This window comes from Puccinia triticina, chromosome 9A (assembly GCF_026914185.1).
Source record: "Puccinia triticina chromosome 9A, complete sequence".
Taxonomy (NCBI): Eukaryota; Fungi; Basidiomycota; class Pucciniomycetes; order Pucciniales; family Pucciniaceae; genus Puccinia; species Puccinia triticina.
Genome location: NC_070566.1, coordinates 7018019 through 7030148, shown reverse-complemented (window position 1 = coordinate 7030148; position 12130 = coordinate 7018019). Strand labels below are relative to the sequence as shown.

Here is a 12130-nt window from a genome sequence, read left to right as displayed (position 1 = left end):
GATTTTTTGCACCATCTATTAGATTTTTTGCACCATTTATTGGTTTTTTTGCACCATTGAGTACGTACAAGGGTGTAACCGCTGCGCTGCAAAAAGCGCAGCACAGTGGTTTTTGGGGCCGCGTTGTTGCGCTGATAATCAGCGGTTGGGTTGCTGCGCTGTCGCTTTTTCATCTCAACGGAAAAAAAACTTGTATTGTAGCGCGCTAAATCAGCGGCCAATCAGCGTCAAACGGCTGCGCTGCCAATGAAATCAGTGTCAAAGCGCTGAATTCAGCGGCAGCGCAGCGGCAAAACCGCTTCATGGCCGCTTACCGCTTTTTCAGCGTCAGCGCGCTGCATTTGCTGCGCCCCAAACATGGTGATAAAGGCAATTTGAGGTAGAATGGGAGCTGGCAGAGGGGTTGGTTGATGTTTTCCTCCCTGCTACCGCTATGGCAATAGTAAGCGCTGCTACTGGGGCGCAGCAAAATCAGGGCGCGAACGCCGAAAAAGCGGTCAGCTGTGGTCAGCGGCCATTCAGAGGTTTTCCTGCTGCGCTTTGCTAATTGTCAGCGTTAGCGCTCTTTCCAGCGCTGCGCTAACGCTGTTTGGCGGCGAGAGTCAGTGCTAGATTGCTGAATTCAGCGGTAGCGCAGCGGCCATTGCGCTGCGCTAACACTGATTGGGCTTGGGTGTCAGCGCTAAACCGCTGCGCTGCGCTAACAGTGCCGCTTTTGTCAGTGCAGCACAGCGGTTACACCCTTGGTACATATAAAATCCACAGGTTCAAAAATACCCTTGACAACAGCCAATACAGCCTCAGGCATTTATTTGTCAATGCAGCCTAAGAATTATGGTAAGCTGTTGTCAAGTATTGAAAAGACAAAAAAAATCAATAAAATAACTGTTTTCTTCTTAGAAATAACAGCTCATGTGTTATATGTTTGCAACCAAATAAGGTAACACATCAAATTGGCTCACTGTTGCGCATATTGTTCTTCATGGCATTAGAGAACCAGGGAAAGGGGTGTGGTAATTTTGATCCATTCTAACAGATTCCCTGCTAATAATAAATACCAAAAATTTGGCCAGGGTGCCCCAAAACTGTGTCCAAACATTGAAAAGCTGTCCCCCACAGTGTGTTTTGCAGTGCAAAAGTGCACTTTGCAGTGTGTAATAATTTAAAAGTGCAGAAATGCATTTTGCAGTGTGGAAATGCATTTTGAAAACTGAAAAACACACACTGTAGTGGCCTGTGAAACACACTTCTGCACGGTGAAACAAAATTCCAAATGATGTAAGACTCAAAAGTAGTTGTGAAACCCTTTTGCTGAATGGATAAGGGGATGAAGGAGGTACAATCTCTGCCCTTCTATACTACCAGCTACACGACCCCCCCAGCTTGGCTTGGCAAGTTTTAATAAGGTGATAGGAGTGGTATGCTCAAGATGAGTTTTTTTGAGACACCATATAAAGACTTTTTATTGATACACCACAGACACAAAACTACAAAGGAGCTTCAAAGTCACTTCAAATGATAATTGAATGAAAATCAATTCAGTAGGGACATTGCAAACCCTGGTCCACACCAGTTTTCACATATTTTTTGAATATGTCCCAAATAATTTTTGAATATTATTCAAATTCTTGTTTAAAAATATCAAGCAGTAACCTTCCAAAGTACTTTCAAAGTGAAACCATAATATTGCTTCTGTGGTGTATGTAAGGGTTTTTATGAGTATAGTTCTAAGTTGCAAGTGCTGTGAGTACACGCCGCACAGTGGTGAGTGAATCACTGATGAGTAATAAAATGGGGAACAAAAATGGGTGGTGGGAGAGAGCTATTTTTATAAAAAAATTTGAGGGATTTTAGCTCCAGGTCAGCCCTGAGTGAAGATTTTTAGCTGGCCTGAGCTGGGCAAAATTTATGCAAGGAGTGCATACATCATTGAGGCTGTGCTCAATTTATGCAATGAAACCAAACAAAAGTGGAGGTAAAAATTTCTAGAATGCAAAAAAAAGTTCAGCTGAGGGGGCACAGCCTGCAGGTAGAGATGGCCCTTGTGTACCTGGCACCCGCCAGCAGGTACCTGGAACACTTGCTGGCCGGTGCCAGGTGCGGGTGCAGGTTTTCAGTTTTGGGCAGGAAAAAAACGGGTACCCACCCATCCTGGTGAGCCAGATGGGTCGGAGGGATCTCCTTAGCCAGAAGGATCCCTCCGGTCAGAGAGGTGTACACCCCTCCTCCATCAGAGGGATTCCTCCAGTTGAAGAGTTATGTGCACCTCTTCGACTGGAGGGCCGGGAGGAATCCCGGGGTCAGCAAGTATATAGATGACCGGGAGGAATCCCGGGGTCAGCAAGTATATAGATGACCGGGAGGAATCCCGGGGTCAGCAAGTATATAGATGACCGGGAGGATTCCCTCCCAGTCATCAATATACTTGATGGCTGGGTGTATTACCTCCTGGTCATTGATATACTCAATGGCTGGGTGTATTACCTCTTGGTCATTGATATACTCAATGGCTGGAGGGATTACCTCCCGGTCATTGATATACTTGATGGCTGGGGGGATTCCCTCCTGGTCATCAATCTACTTGATGGCTGGGAGGATTCTCTCCTGGTCATTGATATAATCGATGGCTGGGAGGATCCCCTGCCAGTCATCAATGAGCTTGCTGACTGTGGGAATCCCTCCTGGTCAGAAAGTGTATGTATTGCTGACCGGGAGGGATTTCTCATGGGAAGTGATTATATCAGAGCGGGTACCCACCCCTGCACCTGGGTACTTGTCACTGTGGGTGTGGGTGCAGGTGCAGGTGTTGAAAATTTGCAAATTTTCAGGCGGGTACCCATGTGCAAGAGGCCATCTCTACCTGCAGGGGCAGTGCTGAATGATGTCATGCAGATAAAAAACAAAGGCAAAATAATATAGGCAGTGGCACTGGGGATAGAATGAAGTAGGGAAAAGTATGTGTATATATGTGTATAGTGAGGAAAGGTGACTTGAGGCGTGTGAAAGGGGGTCAAAGGGGTTCCAATGGTTGTCCAGAGGGTCTAACTTCTAGTTTAGCAGAGCAGCAGTTACACTTCCAGTTACACTTCCACTGTAGCGGAGATCTAGTTATGCTTTCAGTGGGGACTAAGGGTAAGTTTGGCCGTATAATATGATTATGGGGTCTGTTTGGTTGTATCAACGCTTGACTGCTACACTACAGGGCCACTTAGCCTTAGCACAGCAGCGCTAACAGGATGCCTGTTTTCCTGCAGTGTTAGAGGTATTTTACACCACTAACACCAAGACGTAGCTTAGCTTTTCTTTCTGCGCTAACTCTAAAAAAGAATTAGCACAGAAAAAAATCCGCTACGCTAAAAGTTAGTGTAGCGGGATAGGCGCTAACAGATTTTTGCTCCCCTGGTAGCGTAGCGGAATATATCCCCACTGCGCTAGGGCGGGAGAAGCTGTTCAGAAACAACATGCTAGTTTTTTCCTGTATTTGCGTGACTGCATGGAAAAAACTGGGGTGTTGTTTCTGCCCAGTTTCATCCCTGTAGTTGCACGGGGACAAAATTGGCCTGTTTCTGCCCAGTTATTTCCTCAGGGGGCATTAGCGTACACAAAAGCTACGCTAAAAGTTAGTGTAGCTTTTTTCTAAGCTGACACTGCTACGCTAATGCTATCCAGAAAAAATTGTAGTGCTAGCAGCCGTAAAAAACACGCGGCCGTAATAAAAAAACCGCTAGCGCTACACAACCACTTTTATCTATCTTAGTAGTGTTAGCGGGCAAATCCGGCCGCTAACACTAGCACTGCCATAGCATAGCTTAAAAAAGCTGACACTGCGCTACGCTAGCGCTAATGTTAGCGTGGCTGGCCCACCGTTGGTTGTATCTTGAGGCACTTTATGAGTAAAATATACTTATGAGAGAAAACATTTGATTTTTCTCATTTTGTATACCACAGCGGCAAAACCCACGTCCACACTTCAAAACACACTTCCACACAGCAAAAAATGCTTCTGTATTGTGTGGGAAAGCTTTGAAACATTTGGAAACATTTTTGGGCCACCCCGGCTAGGGTTTTGGTAGTTTGCCTCAGTAGGACACCTGTCAAAATGGACCCACAGTAGCACACCCCTTGCTAATGCCATACAGTGTGCTCTTCAGAGTTATTTCTTTCCGCTTTAATTTTTTGTTACACTTTGGGCCCCCTGAGAAAGACATCATAATTGTTTTGATTTCAGCCATTTTTTGCAAAATTGGGGTTCTGACTCCATGAGCCATATTCTTTTTTTGGAATTCAACTTGTGACTCCCAAAAAACACTTGGACCAATTTGTGTTCCCGGGGAGTCGAGTAGGATATCCAAATTTGGTACTCCCAAGATGCACTACTTTTGGGAGGTGGAAATTTAATTTCTGGGAGTCAATTATAAATCTGCAAGCCCCAATCATAAAATGCAGCACCAGAGTCCAACTTCACACTCATGTTTTCATTGTATACCCTCTTCTGTTTGGCTGTGAACAGTTTGATCTTCCCTCTGAATCCAGCTAGCTTTTGAAAGCCCGGAGGGCTGCTTCCCATGGCGTCCAGCCTCTGGAGGTCATGAGAGCAGCGCTCAGAGTCCCCAGTCAGATTGCTTTTCGGTGGCCGGATTTGTCAGTACCCGGATCCCCCGGTCGATCGGATCGGTGCCGTGGGAGGTTGAGGTGTCACCCGGTCAGACCCGCGCCCAGAAATAGAACTCACCTGACTGGTCACCAACCGAACAACCTCAAGACCATCAACAACTAGCCAACACTTCGAAAACGAGACAACCCTTAACCCAAGAAAGATCACCAAGAGTCAAGGATGGTTCTCAACAACTTGACTGCCAACTGGGCTAGCCTATCGAGGAAGTCCTTCACCTTACCAACCACCGTGTAAGCTCAACTGCCCGAACCATCCTGAGATGTCTAGGTGAGATTGATCTCTTGTACCTTCACTCAACAAACAGGGCTACATCCGCCAAAGGCATCCCGATCGCACCCCGACTCAACCTCGCAGCTCGTTGTGCTCATGACGCTCATGGCGAACATCATGATGACGCTCATGGCCCCTTGAGCATAAAAGATCGTCATAACTATCACATCCCTTCCTTCGCCACCCGAGTCAATGTGCCTGCTTGTGCGATTGCCCAATTATCATCTCGAACCCCAGTGAATGGTCAGTCTATTCATTTTTATCTTACCACAGTCTTGACTATTGGGTGCTGGCATATGCATCTCTAACCTCTCGGTATCTCATCACATCTATACCAACAGCCAACCCGACACTCCCTCACCAACGCCAATTCGGAACGAGCACTGCGAAGGCCAGTATGATTCCGAAGACCTCGGGGTCAGCAACCTTCCAGGATACACGAGAAGTTCCGAACTACAGCAACTACAAGACCGTCTCTGAAGATACCGGACGAGCGTTCTCATACTTGATGGTCGGATCGATGGGATTAGTGACCGCATCAGGGGCGAAATCGTTAGTCTCGGACTTCTTGACGAACCTGTCCGCCTCGGCCGATGTCTTGGCGCTAGCCAAAGTCGAGATCGATCTTGCGAATATCCCCGAGGGGAAAAACGTGATCATCAAATGGCGTGGCAAACCCGTGTTTATCCGTCATCGTACTCCTGCTGAAATCGATGAAGCCAACTCGGTTGATATCTCCTCCTTGAGAGACCCTCAAGCCGATTCGGACAGAGCCAAGCGTCCCGAGTGGCTCGTCATGTTGGGTGTCTGTACCCATCTCGGTTGTGTGCCGATCGGCGAAGCTGGTGATTTTGGTGGATGGTACTGTCCTTGTAAGTCATCGAAGCAGTTATCTCTTTAATTTCCAAAGATCAGAGAGATTGAACCCTGCGCACCCACTCCTTGCGTTCTTTTTCCTCTTCAGGTCACGGTTCTCACTACGGTTGGTTATCCTTCGCAGCCTTGCATCATTCAATTTGAAAAGCAATAGTGATACATATAGTTCTAAACCCTATCTGTTTTCCATTTCCCAATTCCAGACATCAGCGGTAGAGCTCGTAGAGGGCCTGCTCCCTTGAACTTGGAAGTACCAGCTTACGACTTCAATGATGAAGAGGGAAAGTAAGTTTCTCAGCATGTCGCTCCATCGTCTCTTCGCTCTCACTCCGCGCCATCATCCGACTGACTTTTCTCTTTCTATTTTCCACTCCTACAAGACTGATAATCGGATGAAAACCAAGAAGGAAATGTATCGGTAGGAGGAAAAAAGAGCGAGCGGTCTTTTACGTTTATATATTCATAGAATTGTCATACATTGTTTCCTTTTCTCCATCTCTCGGCACATTGTCCTCATTCCCCTCTCTACCTTACTTGACATAGCTTTTTTCACATCGCGTTTCTCTGAGATTCTCTCTGGGTTGATGGCACCTCAATGGAAATCATCAATCCCCCCTTCTCGCCTCCAGAGAATTTACCTCAACCCACCAGATAATTGTTCACTTGCAATAACACTCATCCTCAGCTCAACATTTCGCGGGGTTTTTTTTTGTTGACATCGCGACAGTTGATACCTTGAATCCTGAGGTAAACAGGTTTGCAGAGGAAGTAACTTGTAGCACGAGAGTAAGATGTAAATTGGCCTCGCTGAATTAGCCTGGTTCACGTTGGGCTTTGACCAGCAAGATTTTAATTAGAATCATGCGTGTTTAATGTCAGCTCTTGCTGAAAGTTGTGTTAGAGTAGAGGCGGCAGAAACACGGTTTACAAGATTACAAAAACTATCTACAACCATAATCCTGTATTTAGTTTATCCTACCCCGGGGGATTCCCCGGGTTAGGACTGCGGCAGCTACTTAGCCTGGACATTCCCGCGCCCCGGCTCCAAATCTTTTCCTCACCGAGATTTGGAGACCGGGATCGACTAGTGCCGAGTGCTAATCAGCGACGGGGCTGTTTTGTCCAGGTGAGTGTTGTTCCGGAGTTTGTCAGCAATGTCACCGAGATTTGGAGACCGGGATCGACTAGTGCCGAGTGCTAATCAGCGACGGGGCTGTTTTGTCCAGTTCCCATTTGCCTTACTCCATACGGCATCTTATAAGTCAGACTCACACGGCCATTTTTAAAAGCTTTAAGCTTACTTTTTTATCAATCAGCAACACCAATTTTAGTCGGGGGCATAAAATGCCCCAACGTGAACCGGGCTATTGTTGTGACAGTCTCATTTCTTTCTCTCCTGACGATCAACATAGTAAATAAAGTCCCTGCAAGATGACATCCATGCTCAAATTCAACACTTTAAAGGTGCCTTTTCAACATTTTGACAATCTGTGTCATCGCGCTTCACATTCTCGTTTAGCCAGGTGGGTTATTTAGATCCTCCAAATGCCTAGGGGTAGTCAAAACACGACCCGAACTGCGCAGCAAGCCTCAGTAGCCCAGTGGTAGAGCGTTTGCCTAGTATGTGCGCTAGCAAAAGGTCCAGTGTTCGACTCACTGTTGAGGCAGCTCCAGCGGTGGATTGGCTGATCACTTTTTTGCACACATGACCTGGTAAATGAGGAAACTGGGCTTTTTTCTCAATCACCCTTGTAGATCTCATATTTTTTCTTTCTTTGTCTGTGGAGTTTGTTTGCCATCCTCCTCCAGATTGTTATGAAAAAGAAAGATGGGTGCAGTTTTGGAACCAGAGCAGCTTTCGAGTGACTTCTCTTCCAAATAATTTTTTTTTTGTGATTGATCTGGTCACCAAGCAAATCTGCATGGAAGCTCGGATGTGAGCTGCTTGTAAACAACAGAAGAATGATGATCATGATTAGATGAAGGCCTTATCGAGGCCTTTTGGATAGAATGAGAGTGAGTTATCGGTGATCTTGTATTGAGTGGTTTGCTCGCTGGACAGGGTGATGGGCAGGTTGAGATCGCTGAGATATCCCGGTCCTCTCTGGATGATCAACTACGTGGCAAGAGCGTGTCAGTTTTGAGGTCTCTGCATCTACATACACCAGCTATATCTGCCTACTTCACCCCGTCCCTGTCCACCCAATGCTCTCGTTCTGAGGATGATGTGGTATCGGTTGATGAGATGGTTGAATATCTCTCGGTCTCGTTTGTTTGTGTGGACCAGGTCTTGGTGGAAGACGGAGACGAGCGAGAATGGAGACTGTTGTAACATTGATTTTGGATGAGTTTTTTTAGTTTTTTTTGTTTCTGTTTTCTGTTTATGGTGAGCGTGGACTTACCTTGAGCTGGGCGGGTAGGAATGCTTGGAATGCGTCGATCAGCTGGTCTGCTGGCCGCTCGCTCGCCCAGATGATCGAGCTGAGGTCATCGATGATCACCAGTGGAGATGATTGTTGGAGCTTGATGGATGGTTCGAGTTGTTCGAGCTGGTCGATGGTGGTGAGCAGGTGCTTGTACTGGGCCGACTCTGGCTGGATGCCCTGCTTCTGGAGGAGGCTGGTCCAGTATCCGGCGGGCTGGCTGAGGTTGAGGAGGATGACTGGGCGGTGTTTGCGGAGGGCGGCTGCGAGGAAGTGGAGGAGGATGAAGCTGGCGGGGGCGTGGATGGAGTCGAGCAGGAGCAGGCTGGCGCCGGCGGGGAGCAGCTCGGCCCGGCCGGCGTCCGAGTGGACGAAGCTCAGGGGGAAGCGGTGCGGGGTCATCAGCTGGCGGAAACCTCAGCGCGAACCACGACAAGATGGCTGGCGGGATGGAGGACGAACTGCAACGGCTGTGGCAGCTGCTCGCCGAGCTCTCCTCCCAGCTCACCCAGAACCGCGAACAGACCGAACAGCTCAAGAAGCAGGCCGACGAGCTCAAGACACAGGCCATCCACACCGGAACAGGATATGCCCTCAAACGATTCAATGTCGACCTCAGCAAGGGTAAGCAAACCAAGCAAACCAAGCAAACCATCCAAGCACACCAACCAACCCACTAACCGACACATAACCATCTCGTCTGCCACAGAACAATTCGAATCAGAGGTCGAACGGATGAACGCCCAGCTGGTCATCGAAAACCAGACCCTGCAGCACGAGAACCGCAATCTGACCATCCTGCTCAAAGATCACGAAACCACACTCGAACAGATCATGACCCGATTCAGGAATCATGCAGTATGCAGCAATCATCTCCATCTCTTTACAACCAGAAGACTGACTGATTTGACATGTCTTACTATGTTACAACCAGCATTCTACCCAACTACACGAACTCGAACTAACCAAGTACTACGAATCCCTCGTCCTATCCCTGCTCGAGAAACAGCAACAACAACAACATCAACAGAACATCAGCTGTCCATACCCTCCCGATCGACCCCCCGAACTAGATCCCAACACCTTCCAGGCCATCCAAAACATATCGATCCTCATCCAAAAAGCCATGCGAGAACTCTCGGGCGAAGAGCCATACCTGAACGAGGTCGACGAACTCGAGTCCCAGCAGGCCATCATCGACTCAGAACTAGCAACCGCCTCCCCCACCGATCCAGCCGCACCAATCCCGGTGGCCTTCCAAGACCCATTCAAACCACCCCCACCCACTCTCTCGCAAACGGCCCAGACGACGACGGCGGCGGCGGCGGCGGCGGCGGCGACCACGACAACGGCGAAAAACGACCCCGAACAGAGACGCAAGTCCACCTCGGTCATCGACTACAGGCCCCGGATCAGGGACCCATCCAGTGGAGGGTACGTCGGCAGACGGAACGGCTCACTATCAGATTATGCATTGCTGAGCGCGATCGAGACGGAGCGGCTGCGGCGGGAGAACGACTACCTGAGGGAGATGTTAGGGATCGCAGATGACTTCTCTTCTAACAACAGCAGCAGCATCAACACACTCAGCAACAACAACCAGGAGACTCTAGATCAACATCAGCCCCCCCAGACCACAGCCAACATCACCGAGTTGACTGAGCCGTTTAGTAGGACTAAGCTCAGTAACGTCGTCTCGGAGGTCATCAAGGAAGAAGACGAGGCGGCTGACGATCAGCACCAGCTCAGTCAAGACTCAGATAACCCTGGCCAACCCGATCACCAGAAACAGATCGACGGATGGACTGCTCTTATCCATCACGATCCCCAGCCACCACCCGACCAAACCCTCCCCGCTGATCAACAAACTCAACAAGACCAACCATAGCTCATCCCTTCCTTTTTTTTCGTTGCAAAAAATCATCTTTTCTTTCCTTCATCCTACAAAAACTTTCACGTACCTTTTCCCCCTCTCTTTTTCTTTTTTTTTTTTTTTATAATGACATTGATCCAGTCGATGATGTGTAAGATGTATTCATGTTTTCAATCAAATTCTACTTTTCCTGACTTATTTATTTCCTTTCAAGGAAAAAGATCAAGACTGTAAATAAGATGAGCGCGACTTCATCTTTTTCTGACTGGGCTTACACATAGATACTTATAAGTGGCTCATCTTTTTTGCCAGAGCCATAGGCCCCAATCAAGGGAATCGGGCAAGACCCCATGGCTCATGAATGGAGCTGTTTGAGTGATGTCTCTTCTACATGTAAAAGGCTGTGGTGGGTCCCAGGCAGATTTTTGATCCACTCTCACAAGTGTGAATCAGTTGAATCTGCTGTTGAAATCACTCTCCTAAGCTCCAAGCACTCTATGCATACATGCAAGAGTATCCTCAACTTCACCTTGAGGAATTCTGGAGTTGTACCAAGCTAAACTATTGCTCCCGGCCTGGGGGTTTGGTTGAACACTTGGAAGTTGGCACTGAAGTGACACGCTATGAATTAATTTCCCTTCAATTTAATATTTAATAAAATCCAACTAAGCATTGCCCAAAATTCCTCAATCCTGCATGCTCCTGTGAGTTTCAATTTTCCAGAGAAGGATATGTACATGGGGGCTACATGACTTCAGGAATTAGATTTCTATATTTTTCACTAATTTTATCAATTGAGATGATGAAGATTGAGTTTAACAAAAATTTAAATTCTGTCTTGAGTTTAGCACTTGATTGCATCTTCTCAGCAGCCCAAAGTGATTCATAGTGCTTCTCCATCCAGGGCTCCAAAAAGTTCCAAATAAGAGATGGTTTGTTTTGATGTTGGTTTTCCAAGTTCTTGATCATGGTAGATTTTGCAGGTTGTAAATGACCAGATGGCTTGGATTTGGGATCCAATACCCCAGCCTGAGGAATATCACACATTGATTCTAAGAAAGATCCTCTTGCTGATTCTAACTCTTGACAAAGATTTTGCGCATGGTTTTCAACAGCACTCTCATCACCTGGGCGGGGCAAAATGGTAATGATCATCTCCACATGAAAGAAGAAAACAGTGTATATGTCCTCAATCTTGGAAGGTTTACATTCAATGCCAAACTGTTCCACAAGTTTTTGAAAGTCAATTTTAAAATTAGCCTGTGTATGATATTTCCAGTATTTGTACCAGATATTTTGATTTTCTTTAAAAGTATTCTGGCTACAAGTATGCATAGTTTGATAGTATTTTTCTCTTTCTGATTTTGATTTCGAAGTGCCTGTTTTTATTGAAGGATTTATTGTAAATCTGTTACACCTGGTTGCTTCATCTAGTTGTATAATAAATTTTCTGTCAGAAAACAGCCTGTTGTGTTCAAGCATTATCTCTACTTTGCTTCTAAATTCTGGATCCAATTTTTCAAAGCTGAAAATTGTATGATCAAATCTTAACCTTGGAAGATTTAAGTCTGGTTTGACTTGTACTGGAATCAGATATATTAGATTTTGGTGGGAAGCTCCTTGATTTTGGTCACTGGTGGAGACTGAAGTTATGGACCCTTCAACCATTTTTTCCTTGGGTTCAGAAATGATTTTGGAATTTTCTGAATGAACTGCTTCCCTAATCATCTCCATGGAAGAATGACTAGATGGTAGTATTAGAGAATTTACAGAAGAATTTTTCTCTTTGCCTTGTTGATTGCTTCTGTTTCTTTTGGGAGGAGGAATTGGAGCTTTGGGTGAATCATGAATTTTTCTTTTATCTCCAGGATGATTTTTGTTTTCATTGTCTGGCATGATAGTCATGTCATCAGAAGAATGATATTCCTGGTTTTTGGAGTGTGATACCTGACTCTTTCCTCCACTTTTTAAACTACAACCAACATTCAAGCTTTCATTATGTGATATCACATC

The 12130-nt window shown here is 46.5% G+C and overlaps 3 protein-coding genes across 3 annotated transcripts; 2 read left to right on the top strand and 1 right to left on the bottom strand.

Annotated features, from left to right (window-relative positions):
* Window positions 1-4834: 4834 nt before the first annotated feature.
* PtA15_9A702 (uncharacterized protein) lies at window positions 4835-6110 on the top strand (the record flags this gene model as incomplete). The annotated part of the gene is made up of 5 exons (XM_053172940.1): window positions 4835-4905; window positions 4980-5188; window positions 5287-5817; window positions 5910-5927; window positions 6025-6110. 5 exons carry the CDS (start codon window positions 4835-4837, stop codon window positions 6108-6110), a joined length of 915 nt encoding a protein of 304 aa, XP_053024130.1.
* A 1686-nt stretch (window positions 6111-7796) lies between these two features.
* Window positions 7797-8646, bottom strand: PtA15_9A701 (uncharacterized protein; the record flags this gene model as incomplete). The annotated part of the gene is made up of 3 exons (XM_053172939.1): window positions 7797-7937; window positions 8004-8144; window positions 8224-8646. The coding sequence occupies 3 exons, from the start codon at window positions 8644-8646 to the stop codon at window positions 7797-7799; spliced, it is 705 nt and encodes a 234-aa protein (XP_053024129.1).
* A 35-nt stretch (window positions 8647-8681) lies between these two features.
* Window positions 8682-10132, top strand: PtA15_9A700 (uncharacterized protein; the record flags this gene model as incomplete). Its single annotated transcript, XM_053172938.1, has 6 exons — window positions 8682-8868; window positions 8954-9102; window positions 9179-9229; window positions 9335-9544; window positions 9617-9777; window positions 9919-10132. The coding sequence occupies 6 exons, from the start codon at window positions 8682-8684 to the stop codon at window positions 10130-10132; spliced, it is 972 nt and encodes a 323-aa protein (XP_053024128.1).
* Window positions 10133-12130: the final 1998 nt, after the last annotated feature.